We start from the raw sequence: 14,059 nt of genomic DNA, 5'->3' as shown, positions 1-14,059 counted from the left end.
CTGCTAAGTTTACATATTAAAGTTTGTGTTAAATTCAGTTTATATGGAACCACTTACGATTAAAGTCTATTTAGTATTTAGTATGCAGTAATAGTTGTGTTTGTATTGGCATTTCTCATTTCCACGGAGAGATTTTGATCCTAGGCCTCCAGTCATGGTTCATTGACCATGAAGATTTGCATAGTTTTATACATGTTAAAGTATTGCCATTTTGATTTCAACATTAGCATTATACACATGTACTATCAAAATTACATAAAGGTGATACAAATCTCTGTGTCCTTTTGAACTTGGCTGTGAGTTTTGTGAGAGGTTATTTTGAACTAGCTGTGAGTTTCGTTAGAGTTTATTTTTAAGTGGCTGTGAGTTTTGTGAGAGGTTATTTTTAAGTGGCTTTGAGTTTTGTGAGAGATTGTTTTTAAGTAGCTGTGAGTTTTATGAGAGGTTGTTTTTAAGTGGCTGTGAGTTTTGTGAAAGGTTATTTTTAAGTAGCTGTGAGTTTTGTGATAGGTTGTTTTTAAGTGGTTGTGAGTTTTGTGAGAGGTTGTTTTTATGTAGCTGTGAGTTTTGTGAGAGATTATTTTTAAGTGGCTTTGAGTTTTGTGAGAGATTGTTTTTAAGTAGCTGTGAGTTTTATGATAGGTTGTTTTTTTAGTGGCTGTGAGTTTTATGAAAGGTTATTTTTAAGTAGCTGTGGGTTTTGTGTTAGGTTATTTTTAAGTGGCTGTGAGTTTTGTGAGAGGTTGTTTTTTAGTGGTTGTGAGAGGTTGTTTTTTAAGTAGCTGTGAGTTTTGTGAAAGGTTGTTTTTAAGTGGCTGTGAGTTTTGTGAGAAGGTGTTTTTTAGCGGTTGTGAGTTTTGTAAGAGGTTGTTTTTAAGTAGCTGTGAGTTTTGTGATAGGTTGTTTTTAAGTGATTGTGAGTTTTGTGAAAGGTTGTTTTTAAGTGGCTGCTGGTTTTGTGTTAAGTTATTTTTAAGTGGCTGTGAGTTTTGTGAGAGGTTGTTTTTTAGTGGTTGTGAGTCGTGTGAGAGGTTATTTTTAAGTAGCTGTGAGTTTTATGAGAGGTTGTTTTTAAGTGGCTGTGAGTTTTGTGAAAGGTTATTTTTAAGTAGCTGTGAGTTTTGTGATAGGTTGTTATTAAGTGGTTGTGAGTTTTGTGAGAGGTTGTTTTTATGTAGTTGTGAGTTTTGTTAGAGGTTGTTTTTAAGTGGCTGTGGGTTTTGTGTTAGGTTATTTTTAAGTGGCTGTGAGTTTTATGAGAGGATGTTTTTTAGTGGTTGTGAGTTTTGTGAGAGGTTATTTTTAAGTAGCTGTGAGTTTTTGTGAAAGGTTGTTTTTAAGTGGCTGTGAGTTTTGTGAGTGGTTGTTTTTTAGTGGTTGTGAGTTTTGTGAGAGGTTGTTTTTATGTAGCTGTGAGTTTTGTGATAGTTTGTTTTTAAGTGGTTGTGAATTTTGTGAGAGGTAGTTTTTAGGTAGCTGTGAGTTTTGTGATAGGTTGTTTTCAAGTGATTGTGAGTTTTGTGAGAGGTTGTTTTTTAGTGGTTGTGAGTTTTGTGAGAGGTTTTTAAGTAGCTGTGAGTTTTGTGATATGTTTTTTTAAATGGTTGTGAGTTTTGTGAGAGGTTGGTTTTAAGTAGCTGTGAGTTTTGTGAAAGGTTGTTTTTTTAGTGGCTGTGAGTTTTGTGAGAGGTTATTTTTATGTAGCTGTGAGTTTTGTGAGAGGTTGTTTTTAAGTGATTTTGAGTTTTGTGAGAGGTTGTTTTTTAGTGGTTGTGAGTTTTGTGAGAGGTTTTTAAGAAGCTGTGAGTTTTGTGATAGGTTGTTTTTATGTGGTTGTGAGTTTTGTGAGAGGTTATTTTAGTAGCTGTGAGTTTTGTGAAAGGTTGTTTTTAAGTGGCTGTGAGTTTTGTGAGAGGTTATTTTTTATGTAGCTGTGAGTTTTGTGAGAGGTTGTTTTAAAGTGGCTGTGGGTTTTGTGAGAGGTTGTTTTTAGTAGCTGTGAGTTTTGTGAAAGGTTGTTTTTAAGTGGCTGTGAGTTTTGTGAGAGGTTATTTTTATGTAGCTTTGAGTTTTGTGAGAGGATATTTTTAAGTGGCTGTGGGTTTTGTGTTTGGTTATTTTTAAGTGGCTGTGAGGGTTTTGTGTTTGGTTATTTTTAAGTGGCTGTGAGTTTTGTGAGAGGTTGTTTTTTTTGGTGGTTTTGAGTTTTGTGAGAGGTTGTTTTTAAGTAGCTGTGAGTTTTGTGAAAGGTTGTTTTTAAGTGCTGTGAGTTTTTTGAGAGGTTCTTTTGAACTGGCTATGAGTTTTCACTCTCTTACAATGATTTCCTTTGTGTTACACATTATTTCTGTGATCCTCCTTTTAGCATCAGAATTTATTTTCTGTAAACTATTTTGTTTTGTATTTCCCTTGGCTTTTTGTCCCCGGCGCAGCACTATGGGGGGACATAGAAACACTGTACATCAGCTGTCTGTCCATCAGGTCTTGTGAGCGCTATCATGTGTACAGTTCCTGCCAGATTTTTATGAAACTTATATCATAAATTTATATCAGGAATGTCTTTAAAGAGTTTGAAAATCAGTGCCGATCAATTATTTTTTAAAAAGAGTTATGCCCCTTGGAAATATTGATTATATGGAAAATTGCATTGTTAGCACTCTTGTGTGTACAATTCTTACGAGATTTTTATGAAATTTATATTATAGGTTTATATCATCAATATCTCAGACAAATTTGAAAATCAGTGCTGATCAATTTTTTTTAAAAGAGTTATGTCCCTTTGAAATATTGATCATATGGAAAATTGCATTGTTAGGGCTCTCATGTGTACAATTCTTGCCAGATTTTTATGAAATTTATATTATAGGTTATATCATCGATGATTTTGATGAGTTTGTAAATCAGTGCCAATCAAACATTTTTAATGCGTTATGTCCCTTGGAAAAATTAATTATAAAGGAAATTGCATTGCATTTGCTCTGAAGCCTTCATTTCTCTAAGATATTTATAAATTGTTTTAAAGAACAAAAAAAAAAGTTTTTTTTTAGTTATTGCCCTAGTTCCTTGGATAGAAAAAATATGTGCAACGCGGGGGACATTGGAACTCGGAACTCTGTTCTTTTAATCTGTACAATCATGTCAGTACTGCCTATTTAAACAAATTTGAATAATTATTACACAAAAATAGGGACTTTTGTATTGAGAGCACCAACTGTTAATGAAGTGTATCATGTCAACTATTTTATATTTACTGTTATATGTATCTTGTATTAAAATATTATGAGTAATATAGTGTTTACCATGTTGACAGTTGGACCTAATGGGGCATTGACCAGTTCAACAGGAACACCAGGGGACATGTTGACACCCAGTATGGCTGGTAGCCTAAGTAATATGTCTATTAGTGATAAAGGAATGTCAGCAACTAGTAGTATGAACGTAAGTTTTGTACAAATTAATTATGTTTTTATATGTACTTTTCAGATGCGGATCCAGGATTTTGAAAAAAAGGGGCCCATGGGCCCCCAAACTAGACAAAATTTGTAGTGGCACAGGTAAAAAGTATGGATTAATCATAAATGAAGCTCCTTAGAGGGGGGGGGGGGGCTCAAGAGTTAATGTCCTTAAATGACAAATTTTACCTTTTTTTTTCAGTTTTTCCTATTATCTTGAAAACTATGATAGAAACTTTAAAATGCAAAAATGATCAGCAAGACAAATAGTCAATCGACTCCTTTTTAGAGTTATTGCCCTTTGATGATGTTTTTCATGCTCCACCTACGATAGTAGTCCAATTGTTAGTCTGTCCATCCGTCAGTCCATCCGTCTGTCCCACTTCAGGTTAAAGTTTTTGGTCAAGGTAGTTGAAGTCCAATCAACTTGAAACTTAGTACACATGTTCCCTATGATATGATCTTTCTAATTTTAATATCAAATTAGAGTTTTGACCCCAATTTCACAGTCCACTGAACATAGAAAATGATAATGCGAGTGGGGGATCCGTGTAATATGGACACATTCTTGTTACCAATTATTTGTGTTTTTGTCTTATATCTTTAAAATTATAATAGATAGATAGAAACTTAAATAAGCAAAAATGATCAGCAAGACAAGTTTTACAAATAAGTCTACCTGGTCGAAATTGTCAGTCGACTCCTTAGAGTTATTGCCCTTTGATGATGATTTTTTTCGAGCCTGCGACTTCTTTCACAGAAAGCGAGACAGGGATAGTGATCCGGTGTTGGCGGCAGCAGCCTCAAAACTTAATATTTAAGAAGGTAGAAGACCTGGATGCTTCATACTTTGTATATAGATGCCTTATGTTATGAAGTTTCCATCTGTCATATGTTCATTGTCCTTGACCTCATTTTCATGGTTCAGTGACTACTCGAAAAGAAAAGAAAATATTTTTTGTAATGTTAATTTTTCTCTTATTATGAGTAATAGGATAACTATATTTGGTATGTGCGTACCTTGCCAGGTCCTCATGCCTGTCAGACAGTTTTCACTTGACCTCGACCTCATTTCATGGATCAGTGAACAAGGTTAAGTTTTTTTGGTCAAGTCCATATCTCAGATACTATAAGCAATAGGTCTGCTATATTTGGTATATGGAATGATTGTAAGGTGTACATGTCCAACTGGCAGGTGTCATCTGACCTTGACCTCATTTTCATGGTTAAGTGGTTAAAGTTAAGTTTTTGTGTTATGGTCTGTTTTTCTAATTCTGTATGCAATAGGTCAACTGTATTTGGTGTATGGCAATATTTTACGATGTACATGTCCGTCTGGCAGGTTTCTATGACCTTGACCTCATTTTCACAGTTCATTGCTCAATGTTAAGTTTTTGTGTTTTTGTCTGTTTTTCTTAAACTTTAAGCAATAGGTCAACTTTAATTTGTGTATGGAATGATTGTAAGATGTGTATGTCTGTCTGGCAGGTATCATCTGACCTTGACCTCATTTTCATGGTTCATTGGTCAATGTTAAGTTTTCCTGGTTAAGTTTGTTTCGTAGATACTATATGCAATAGGCCACTTATATGTGATGCATGGAATGATTGAAAGGTAAACATGTTTGTCTGGCAGGGTTCATCTGACCTTGACCTCATTTTCATGGTTCATTTGTTAATATGAAGTTTTCAGGGTTTGGTCTGTTTCTTGTATACTAAAAGCAATAAGTTCATTATATTCAGTGAATTAAATGATTGAAAGGTGTACAAGTATTTCTGGCTTGGTTTATCTGACCTTGACCTCATTTTCCTAGATCATGTTAAGTTTATTTCATACTTGTAGTAAAACTTTATATTTAGGACTATCAACATAAAATCCATGGTCAGTAAAGCAGGCAAGACATTTCACGTGTGCACTCTTATTACCTAATTTTTGCGTTTTTGCCTTATTTTTTTTAAAAATTATAATAGATAAATAGAAACTTAAATGAGCAAAAATGATCAACAAGACAAGATCTACAAATAACTCATCATGGTCAAATTCGTCAGTTGACTTCTTATTAGGGTTATTGCCCTTTGATGATGATTTTCACCAATTTTTTGCGTTTTTGCCTTATATCTTAAAAATTATAATAGATAGATAGAAACTTAAATAAGCAAAATTGATCAGCAAGACAAGATCTACAATAAAGAGCATATGGAGGAAATCATTTGACGATTCCTTATTGGAGTTATTGCCCTTTAATGACGAGTTTTACCATTTTTTGTCTCGCCTGCGACAAAAGTCGTGGAAAGCAAGACATAGGAATTGCTTTTCCTGTGACAGCTGTCGTGACAGCTGCGCCAAAGGCGTCAACAATTGTTAAGTTTTCTGCTTAAGTTAGTTTGATAGGAACTACTTGTGATAGATCATTGATATTTAATATAAAGTTGGATTACTATCGATACATATTAATTTGACGACTATTTCGAGGCCATGCTCCCTAGGACATGGTCCAGCGACTTTTAATCAATTAGCAATTTTCAATGTTAAGTTTTCTGCTTAAGTTAGTTTGATAGGAACTTCCTTCTTGTGATAGATCATTGATATTTAATAGAAAGTTGCATTTCTGTCAATACATATACAGTTTGATGACTATTTTGAGGCCCTGCTGGCTAGGTCATGGTCCAATGACTTTGAATTAATTAGCAATTTTCAATGTTAAGTTTTCTGCTTAAGTTATTTTGAAAGGATCTACTTGTGATAGATCAATGATATTTTGTATGAAGTCACATTACTATCTGTTCATATCAGTTTGAGGACTATTTTGAGGCCCTGCTCCCTAGGCCATGGTCCAGTGACTTTGATTTAATTAGCAATTTTCAATGTTACGTTTTATGCTTAAGTTAGTTTGAAAAGAATAACTTGTGATAGATCAATGATATGTTGTATGAAGTTGCATTACTATCAGTTCATATCAGTTTGACAATTTTTTTGAGGCCCTGCTCCCTAAGTCACAGTCCAGTGACTTTGAATTATTTAGCAGTTTTCAATGTTAAACTTTCTGCTTAAGTCAGTTTGATAAGAAATACTTGTGATAGATTAATGATATTTTGTATAAAGTTGCATAACTATCAATACATATCAGTTTGACAATTATTTTCAGCCCTGCCCACTAGTTCATGGTCCAGTGACTGAATTGATAAACCATGTTGCTGTCCATCAAATTGTCTTTTTCTGACTTATATGCCAAAAAGCAAGACATATCTCTGTGTCAACATTTTATTTTTCTTTTTGCCTGATATGATAAAAAAATATAATAGATAAAAAGACACTTTAAATCACAAATGTGATCAGCAAGGCAAAATCTAACAAGTCAAATTTTGCCGATATGGTTAGTAGACTGTCACTCTTTATAGGAGTGCATGTGATTGCCCTTAAATGAGGATTTTTTTGCCCTCTTTTGTGTTTTGAGCAAAAACTAAAGAAGATAGAGAGAAACTAAACAGACTGAATGATCAGCAATACAAGATTAACCAAACAGAGATTTTTGTCATGAATTCTATTCTCATCTACAATGTTGGAGAGTGTCCTTTGTTGAATATTCACATAGACCAAGGTGAGCGACACAGGCTTTTAGAGCCTCTAATTGGCACATGTACCTATTTTTTTCACAAATTTTGATATTGCTGATGAATTTGCATGTATTTAATTTTGATCAGTTTTTTAAAATGGTCAAATAATAAATAACCGGCATAAAATATTTTAATATACATCATGTACATTAAGTTTTTAATTGTTGAATAATTTGAAACAAAATAAACAAATATTATTTATTCATAAAAATAGTTGTCCTTTCGATAAAGGTTTTTATCTGATAAAGATGCTAGTAACACAATAAAGCTGTCATATTTAGCTTGGGACAAGTTGTTAGCTACACAATAAAGCTGTCATATTTAGCTTAGGACAAATTGTTAGTAACACAATAAAGCTGTCATATTTAGCTTAGAACAAGTTGATAGTAACACAATAAAGCTGTCATATTTAGTTTAGGACAAGTTGTTATTAACACAATTAAGCTGTCATATTTAGCTTGGGACAAATTGTTAGTAACACAATAAAGCTGTCATATTTAGCTTGGGACAAGATGTTAGTAACACAATAAAGCTGTCATATTTAGCTTGGGACAAGTTGTTAGTAACACAAAAAAGCTGTCATGTCTGGCTTGGGACAAGTTGATAGTAACACAATAAAGCTGTCATATCTGGCTTGGGACAAGTTGTGGTTACACAATAAAGCTGTCATGTCTGGTTTGGGACAAGTTGTTAGTAACACAATAAAGCTGTCATATTAAATTTGGGACGAGTTGTTAACTACACAATAAAGCTGTCATGTCTGGCTTGGGACAAGTTGTTAGTAACACAATAAAGCTGTCATATTTAGCTTGGACAAGTGGTTAGTAACACAATAAAGCTGTCATATTTATCTTAGGACAAGTTGTTAGCTACACAATAAAAAGCTGTCATATTTAGCTTGGGACAAGTTGTTAGCTACACAATAAAGCTGTCCTATTTAGCTTGGGACAAGCTGTTAGTAACACAATAAAGCTGTCATATTTAGCTTGGGACATTAACTGTTACCTTTTGTCCTTTTATCCTTTTTTGTGTATATCTGTATGGACCACTGGTGTTGTTATAAAAGTTTCACAGTTAAATTGAGGTTATGTAGTTGTAAATGTTAGGTGATATTTGTTCAATGGTTTTTATACGACTGCAAAAAAATTTTGCAGTCGTATATTGGTATGACGTTGGCGTCGTCATCGTTGTCGTCGTTTACGTCGTCGTCTGTCGTTGTCCGAAGACACATTGGTTTTCGCACTCTAACTTTAAGTTAATGGATCTCTATGAAATTTTACCATAAGGTTCAGTACCACTAAAGGAAGGTTGGGATTGATTTTGGGGGTTATAGTACCAACAGTTAAGGAATTAGGGGCCAAAAAGGGGCCAAAAATAAGCATTTTTGTAACTTCCAGACATAACTTGTGTGTTAGTGTATGGATCTCTCTGACATTGTACCACAAGGTTCCATATCACAAAGGGAATGCTGGGATTGATTTTGGGGGTAATTGCCTCAAAATTTTAGGAATTAGGGGCCAAAGAAGGGGAAAAAAACAAGCTGGGTTTGAGTTTGGGGGTAATTGCCCTAAACGTTTAGGAATTTGGGGCCAAAAAGAGGCCTAAAAACAAGCATTTTTCTAGATTCCAGACAATAACTTGTGTTCAAGTGTATGGATCTCTCTGAAATTGTACTGCAAGGTACCATACCACAAAGGGAAGGCTTGGATTGAGTTTTGGGGTGATGAATCATAAGGGGATTCAAAAAATTTGGGGGAGGGATTTTTTTTTATTTAAAATTTTCAATTTTAAATTGGTTATTTCTGATTTATATATAAAAGCAAATAACAATGATATGGTTTGAATAGGTAAATTAAAAAAAATTAAGTTCTTAGACCACATTCATTCTGTGTCAGAAACCTATGTTGTGTCAAATATTTAATCACAATCCAAATTCAGTGCTGTATCAAGCTTCAATGTTGTGTCCATACTTGCCCCAACTGTTCAGGGTTCGACCTCTGCGGTCGTATCAAGCTGCGCCCAGCAGAGCATTTTATTATATGCATGTAATCTACATATGTAATAGAGTGAATTTATTTTTAGTGAAATGTACTGCAAATTTTGCTTGTCCAGCCTTCCAGATTGTACATTTAATCTCTTTTGTTTCAGTTTGTACAGCCTACCCAGATTGTACATTTAATCTCTTTTGTTTCAGTTTGTACAGCCTACCCAGATTGTACCAAAAACTTATGAGTTACTGAACAAGATATCAGGAAATGGATTATGTGTATCATATAAGTTTACAAGGACTATATCTGTCTTTTCTCCAAAAATGGTGTCTATAGAACTAGTGTTTACTAATAATAAAGATGATGCAATATCTGCCATCAAAATCGGTGACAAAGTGAGTATATAAATAAGGATAATGCAAATTTTATATTCAGACAGGAAATTTATAAGATTTAAATCCAAAGGTTTACATGATAATTTTATTTTCATTTGTAAAAGGTCAAATTTTGAGTATTTGTAAAATATCTGTTTAACCTACATGTACTTTGCAATAAACCAGAACAATGATATAAGAAAACCAAGTAATGATAAGGAAAGAAAAGCTACTTTCCAAGAATTTGAAATCATTCATACCTCTCTATCCTTATATTCCAGAAACTCCAGCCTGGGATGGAAATACAAGATTTCCCTGAAATAGGTTTGTACATTGTATATATCTTATTACTTTTAAATTTATACAACTTTTATTCAGCAGACAAGTTTCTACAGATATATTTATGAGATGATGTGTTGTGATTAAATAACTATCTATCATTGATTAAAAGACATGTTTTACAGTTCATTTGTTTAAAACAAAGAACTATATTTGCTAACGCAAGGTTACAGTTGTTAATATAGTTACACCTGTACTCTGGAGGTGGGGTATTCTGTTTTACCCCTGACTGTCCAACTGTCCCATGAAAATCTGTTGCATTTTTCTCTGGAATTACAAACTAGAGCTTCCTTAAATTTGAAACCAGGTTTGATGTGAGCATGCTATTGTGTGTGATGCATTTTCACATGCATGGTTCATCAACTTCATCTTTTCAGAATACTTCATTTGTACCTAATACTTCTATATTCTTACACATAATATCAATGTATGAAATTTTAATCAAATCTTTCTTGGGAACTACAAGTCAGAGCTTTCTATAATTTTCTGAAATTTGTTATCAGGGTTGTGATGCATATTTACATTTATTGCTAATCAACTTCCTGTGTACCTAATACTTATATATTCTTACACATAATGACAGTGCATTGCTCATCAACTTCCTGTGTACCTAATACTTATATATTCTTACACATAATGACAGTGCATTGCTCATCAACTTCCTGTGTACCTAATACTTATATATTCTTACACATAATCACAATTGATGAATTTTTTTTCAAATTTTCATGGAAACTACAAATCAGAGCACCTTGAAATATTGTGTGAAGGATTTTTATATTCATTTCTCTTCAACTTCCTTCTTACAGAATACTGTAAAGTTGGGGTACAAACTTGTTATAAATCAGAACCAGTAACATTATAATCTTGTTTACAGATTCACTAGGGGATGGAGCTACAACAACTGCTGTTTTTTCTATAAACTTTAACGACACAACACAACCTGCCAAATTTGACTTATGTACTATGGACCAAAAATTTAATGTTAGCATTACAGCACCTGTTGGAGAACTCTTACAGCCTCATACAATGAGTGAAGGAGAATTTACTTCACAACAAGGTAAGAAGTCTATATAAAAGAAAGTGAAAATTTACTCACACAAGTTATAAAGTTTGTATTAAACAGAATATAATATATTACTAGCTACCCCATGGTATACAGTTTGTATTAAACAGAATTTTAATGTCTGGCAATGGTCATATTTTCAAGTCATTATATCTTCTAAAAGGTCCTTGACCCAAGTGTATTCTTGGATTTACGTCAAGAATTTAAAAAAAAATGAAAATGTACGAATATTCGACAAAATTATCAACGCCCTTTTGTTAGATATTGGATTTTTTGTTGCAAGTTACAGAATGTTTATTGTGATTCTTGTTATAAAACCTCCACGGGATTGTATGATAATCCACTTGGCTCGACACAAGTAACAGTTTATTGCCCCTAGGGATATCAGCTCAGGATTGTATAATAATCCACAGGGCCCTATACAAGTAACAGTTTATTGCCCCTAGGGATATCAGCTCAGGATTGTATAATAATCCACAGGGCCCTATACAAGTAACAGTTTATTGCCCCTAGGGATTGTATGATAATCCACAGGGCCCTATACAAGTAACAGTTTATTGCCCCTAGGGTTATCAGCTCGGGATTGTATGATTATCCACAGGGCACTATACAAGTAACAGTTTATTGCCCCTAGGGTTATCAGCTCGGGATTGTCTGATAATCCACAGGGACCTATACAAGTAACAGTTTATTGCCCCTAGGGATATCAGCTCGGGATTGTATGATAATCCACAGGGCCCTATACAAGTAACAGTTTATTGCCCCTAGGGTTATAAGCTGGGGATTGTATGAATATCCACAGGGCCCTATGAAAGTAACTCGGAGTACTCCTGAACTGGCTTTCAGTGACTCGTAGTACTTTTGAACTGGCTTTCAGTGACTAGGAGTTCTCTTGAACTGGCATTCAGTAACTCGGAGTACTCTTGAACTGGCTTTCAGTTACTCAGAGTACTCTTGAACTATCTTTCAGTAACTAGGAGTACTCTTGAACTGGCTTTCAGTAATTCAGAGAACTCTTGAACTGGCTTTATGTAACTGGAAGTAATCTTGAACTGGCTTAGTAACTCGGAGTACTCTTGAACTGGCTTTAAGTAACTCAGAGTACTGTTGAACTGGCTTCAGTTTCTTGGAGTTCTCTTAGATTGGTACTTTGTGTCTTTTGTCTTGTGGTAATTTTTTTTTTATGTGCTTTGAACTGATCAGATGAGTTTTGCCATTCCAACTGATTTATAGTTTATACAGTGCTTTAATTTGACCTTGTCCTTAATTTCAAAGTTCATTACTATATTGTTGAATTGCTATTCCAGTATTTCAGCAGACAAAACATTTCAGTGTATAGTTTATATTTTTATTGTAGGTAAACTTGGAGGAATGAATGAGAATTCAGGAATGGTAAAAGTTCCAGAAAACAAACGTGATTCTACCAGCATATGTAAATGTGTACACACAGTTGCGAATGTGATACAAATCCCGTCACAAAGTACACAACTTTACCAGTTTGCTGCACAGACTGTAGCTACTAATACTTTGACATTAATTAGTATCAAAAAGACTGATGACTCAGCTAAAGTGACAGTTAATTGTGAAAAGATGGTTATAGGCTCAATGTTGTTCAAAGACCTAAAGTCAATTTTTGTAAAAGAGTAGCTCATGTTACAAGAGTGAAGTCTTTGACAGAGTAGCTTATGTTACAAGAGTATTGCCTTTGATAGTATTGATGTCTCATTCTGTTGGATTTTATATGTAAATTTGTTTGCATTGTTTCCTTCACATATTGATGTACTGTAATCAAATTGTGTTTTGAAAGAAAAAAAACCTTGTGTTTTACGAGCAATTCTATATTGATAAAATGGAAACGTCTAGTTGTTCAATGTAATTGACCCAGAAACATGCTTACAGAGATGGTGTATCTTTTTAACATTTAAATTGGATGTCTTTTTTATGTGTCACAAAATAATTCATATTATATATATTGCATGTGGACCGTTGTGGTGTTGTTGCTGATAGATACATTAAAGCTGGGGAATAACTATTGATAAATCTTACCAAACCAAATTTCAATTAATGTGTTTGAATATCAAGCTGTGACTGTTTGATAATGCATAAGAACTGTTTAAAATTTAAGAAATGCATTTTATTGTATCATTGCAAGTGTAGACATTATTCATCATGAGTTTGAGCAGTCCTGACCCTTAACAAGAGCACAAAATAAAACCTGTCTTTAAAACAGAAATTAGAGCAGTATATGTAATTGCTCACTATTGAACAGAACATTTCGTTTTAACATACACATGACATATATTCATTCGTATCCCTTCTAGATGTCATAATTAAGATAATTTATTACATAGATAAACAATCAGTGCTATATTATGTGCAATATGTTGAAAAGTTTCCAAAATTAAATTCATTTATTTATACACTGTTTTCATTTAATTCCAATCCAGTAGTGGTAAGTATATCTTGAACTATACCATATTTGTTAATTTTTGTCTCACCTTGATGGAGTCAAAAAACAAGACTTGGATATGCTGTTTTGGCTGTGGTGGCATTTGGGGCACCATTAACAATTTGTTAAAAGTTTGAGATTAGGTCAGTCTAATGGTCTGAAAGCAGAAAAACAACCCATCTAATAAATACCTGTAGTATACACGTATTAGAAAACAGGAAAAACACTAACCTTGGGAAGAATATCTGAAACATACCTGTTTGCAAAAAAACACTAAACCTATTACTATCAGGTTTACTTACCCGTATTAGGAAAACAGTCTCTGTAATAAATACTTGTATCATATCCATATTACAAAACAGCAAAACACAGTCCCCATGAAGAATTTCTGAACCGTACCCGTATTGGAGTATTTCAACACACAATCCCTATGACAAATATCCTTGTCATACCGTTATAAGAAAAATTCAAAACTGAGTCCCAAAAGGCAAATATCTGTAACATACCTGTATTGGAAATCTGTTAAAGACATTTAAAGAATGTTACAACTTTCATAATGCCTGATTTTATAAATTTTTAAAATGGGTATGATGTGCAGATATTCTTATATGGATATTTTACAGACTTTTGTCATAATATGACAAAAGTCTGTAAAATATCCATATAAGAATATCTGCACATCATACCCATTTTAAAAATTTATAAAATCAGGCATTATGAAAGTTGTTACATTCTTTTATTACATAACTTCAAAACACAGAACCTATGACAATAGCT

General features: G+C 33.5%; 1 protein-coding gene across 6 annotated transcripts in view; it reads left to right on the top strand.

Moving 5' to 3' along the window:
- LOC127733899 (AP-3 complex subunit beta-2-like) overlaps nt 1-13,253 on the top strand; it is a 61,572-nt gene extending 48,319 nt beyond the window's left edge. For all 6 annotated transcript variants that reach the window (XM_052243345.1, XM_052243344.1, XM_052243343.1 and 3 more), the window contains 5 exons: nt 3,311-3,438; nt 9,261-9,449; nt 9,710-9,752; nt 10,645-10,827; nt 12,191-13,253. In XM_052243345.1, coding sequence (XP_052099305.1) covers nt 3,311-3,438; nt 9,261-9,449; nt 9,710-9,752; nt 10,645-10,827; nt 12,191-12,480 — 833 coding nt within the window. In that variant the 3' untranslated portion in view covers nt 12,481-13,253. The remainder of the gene's footprint in view (nt 1-3,310; nt 3,439-9,260; nt 9,450-9,709; nt 9,753-10,644; nt 10,828-12,190) is intronic.
- Nucleotides 13,254-14,059: the final 806 nt, after the last annotated feature.

The sequence above is a fragment of the Mytilus californianus genome, unplaced genomic scaffold (genome assembly GCF_021869535.1).
Source record: "Mytilus californianus isolate M0D057914Y unplaced genomic scaffold, xbMytCali1.0.p SCAF_3, whole genome shotgun sequence".
In the NCBI taxonomy this organism is placed as follows: domain Eukaryota; kingdom Metazoa; phylum Mollusca; class Bivalvia; order Mytilida; family Mytilidae; genus Mytilus; species Mytilus californianus.
This window is presented reverse-complemented; position numbering and strand designations above follow the sequence as displayed.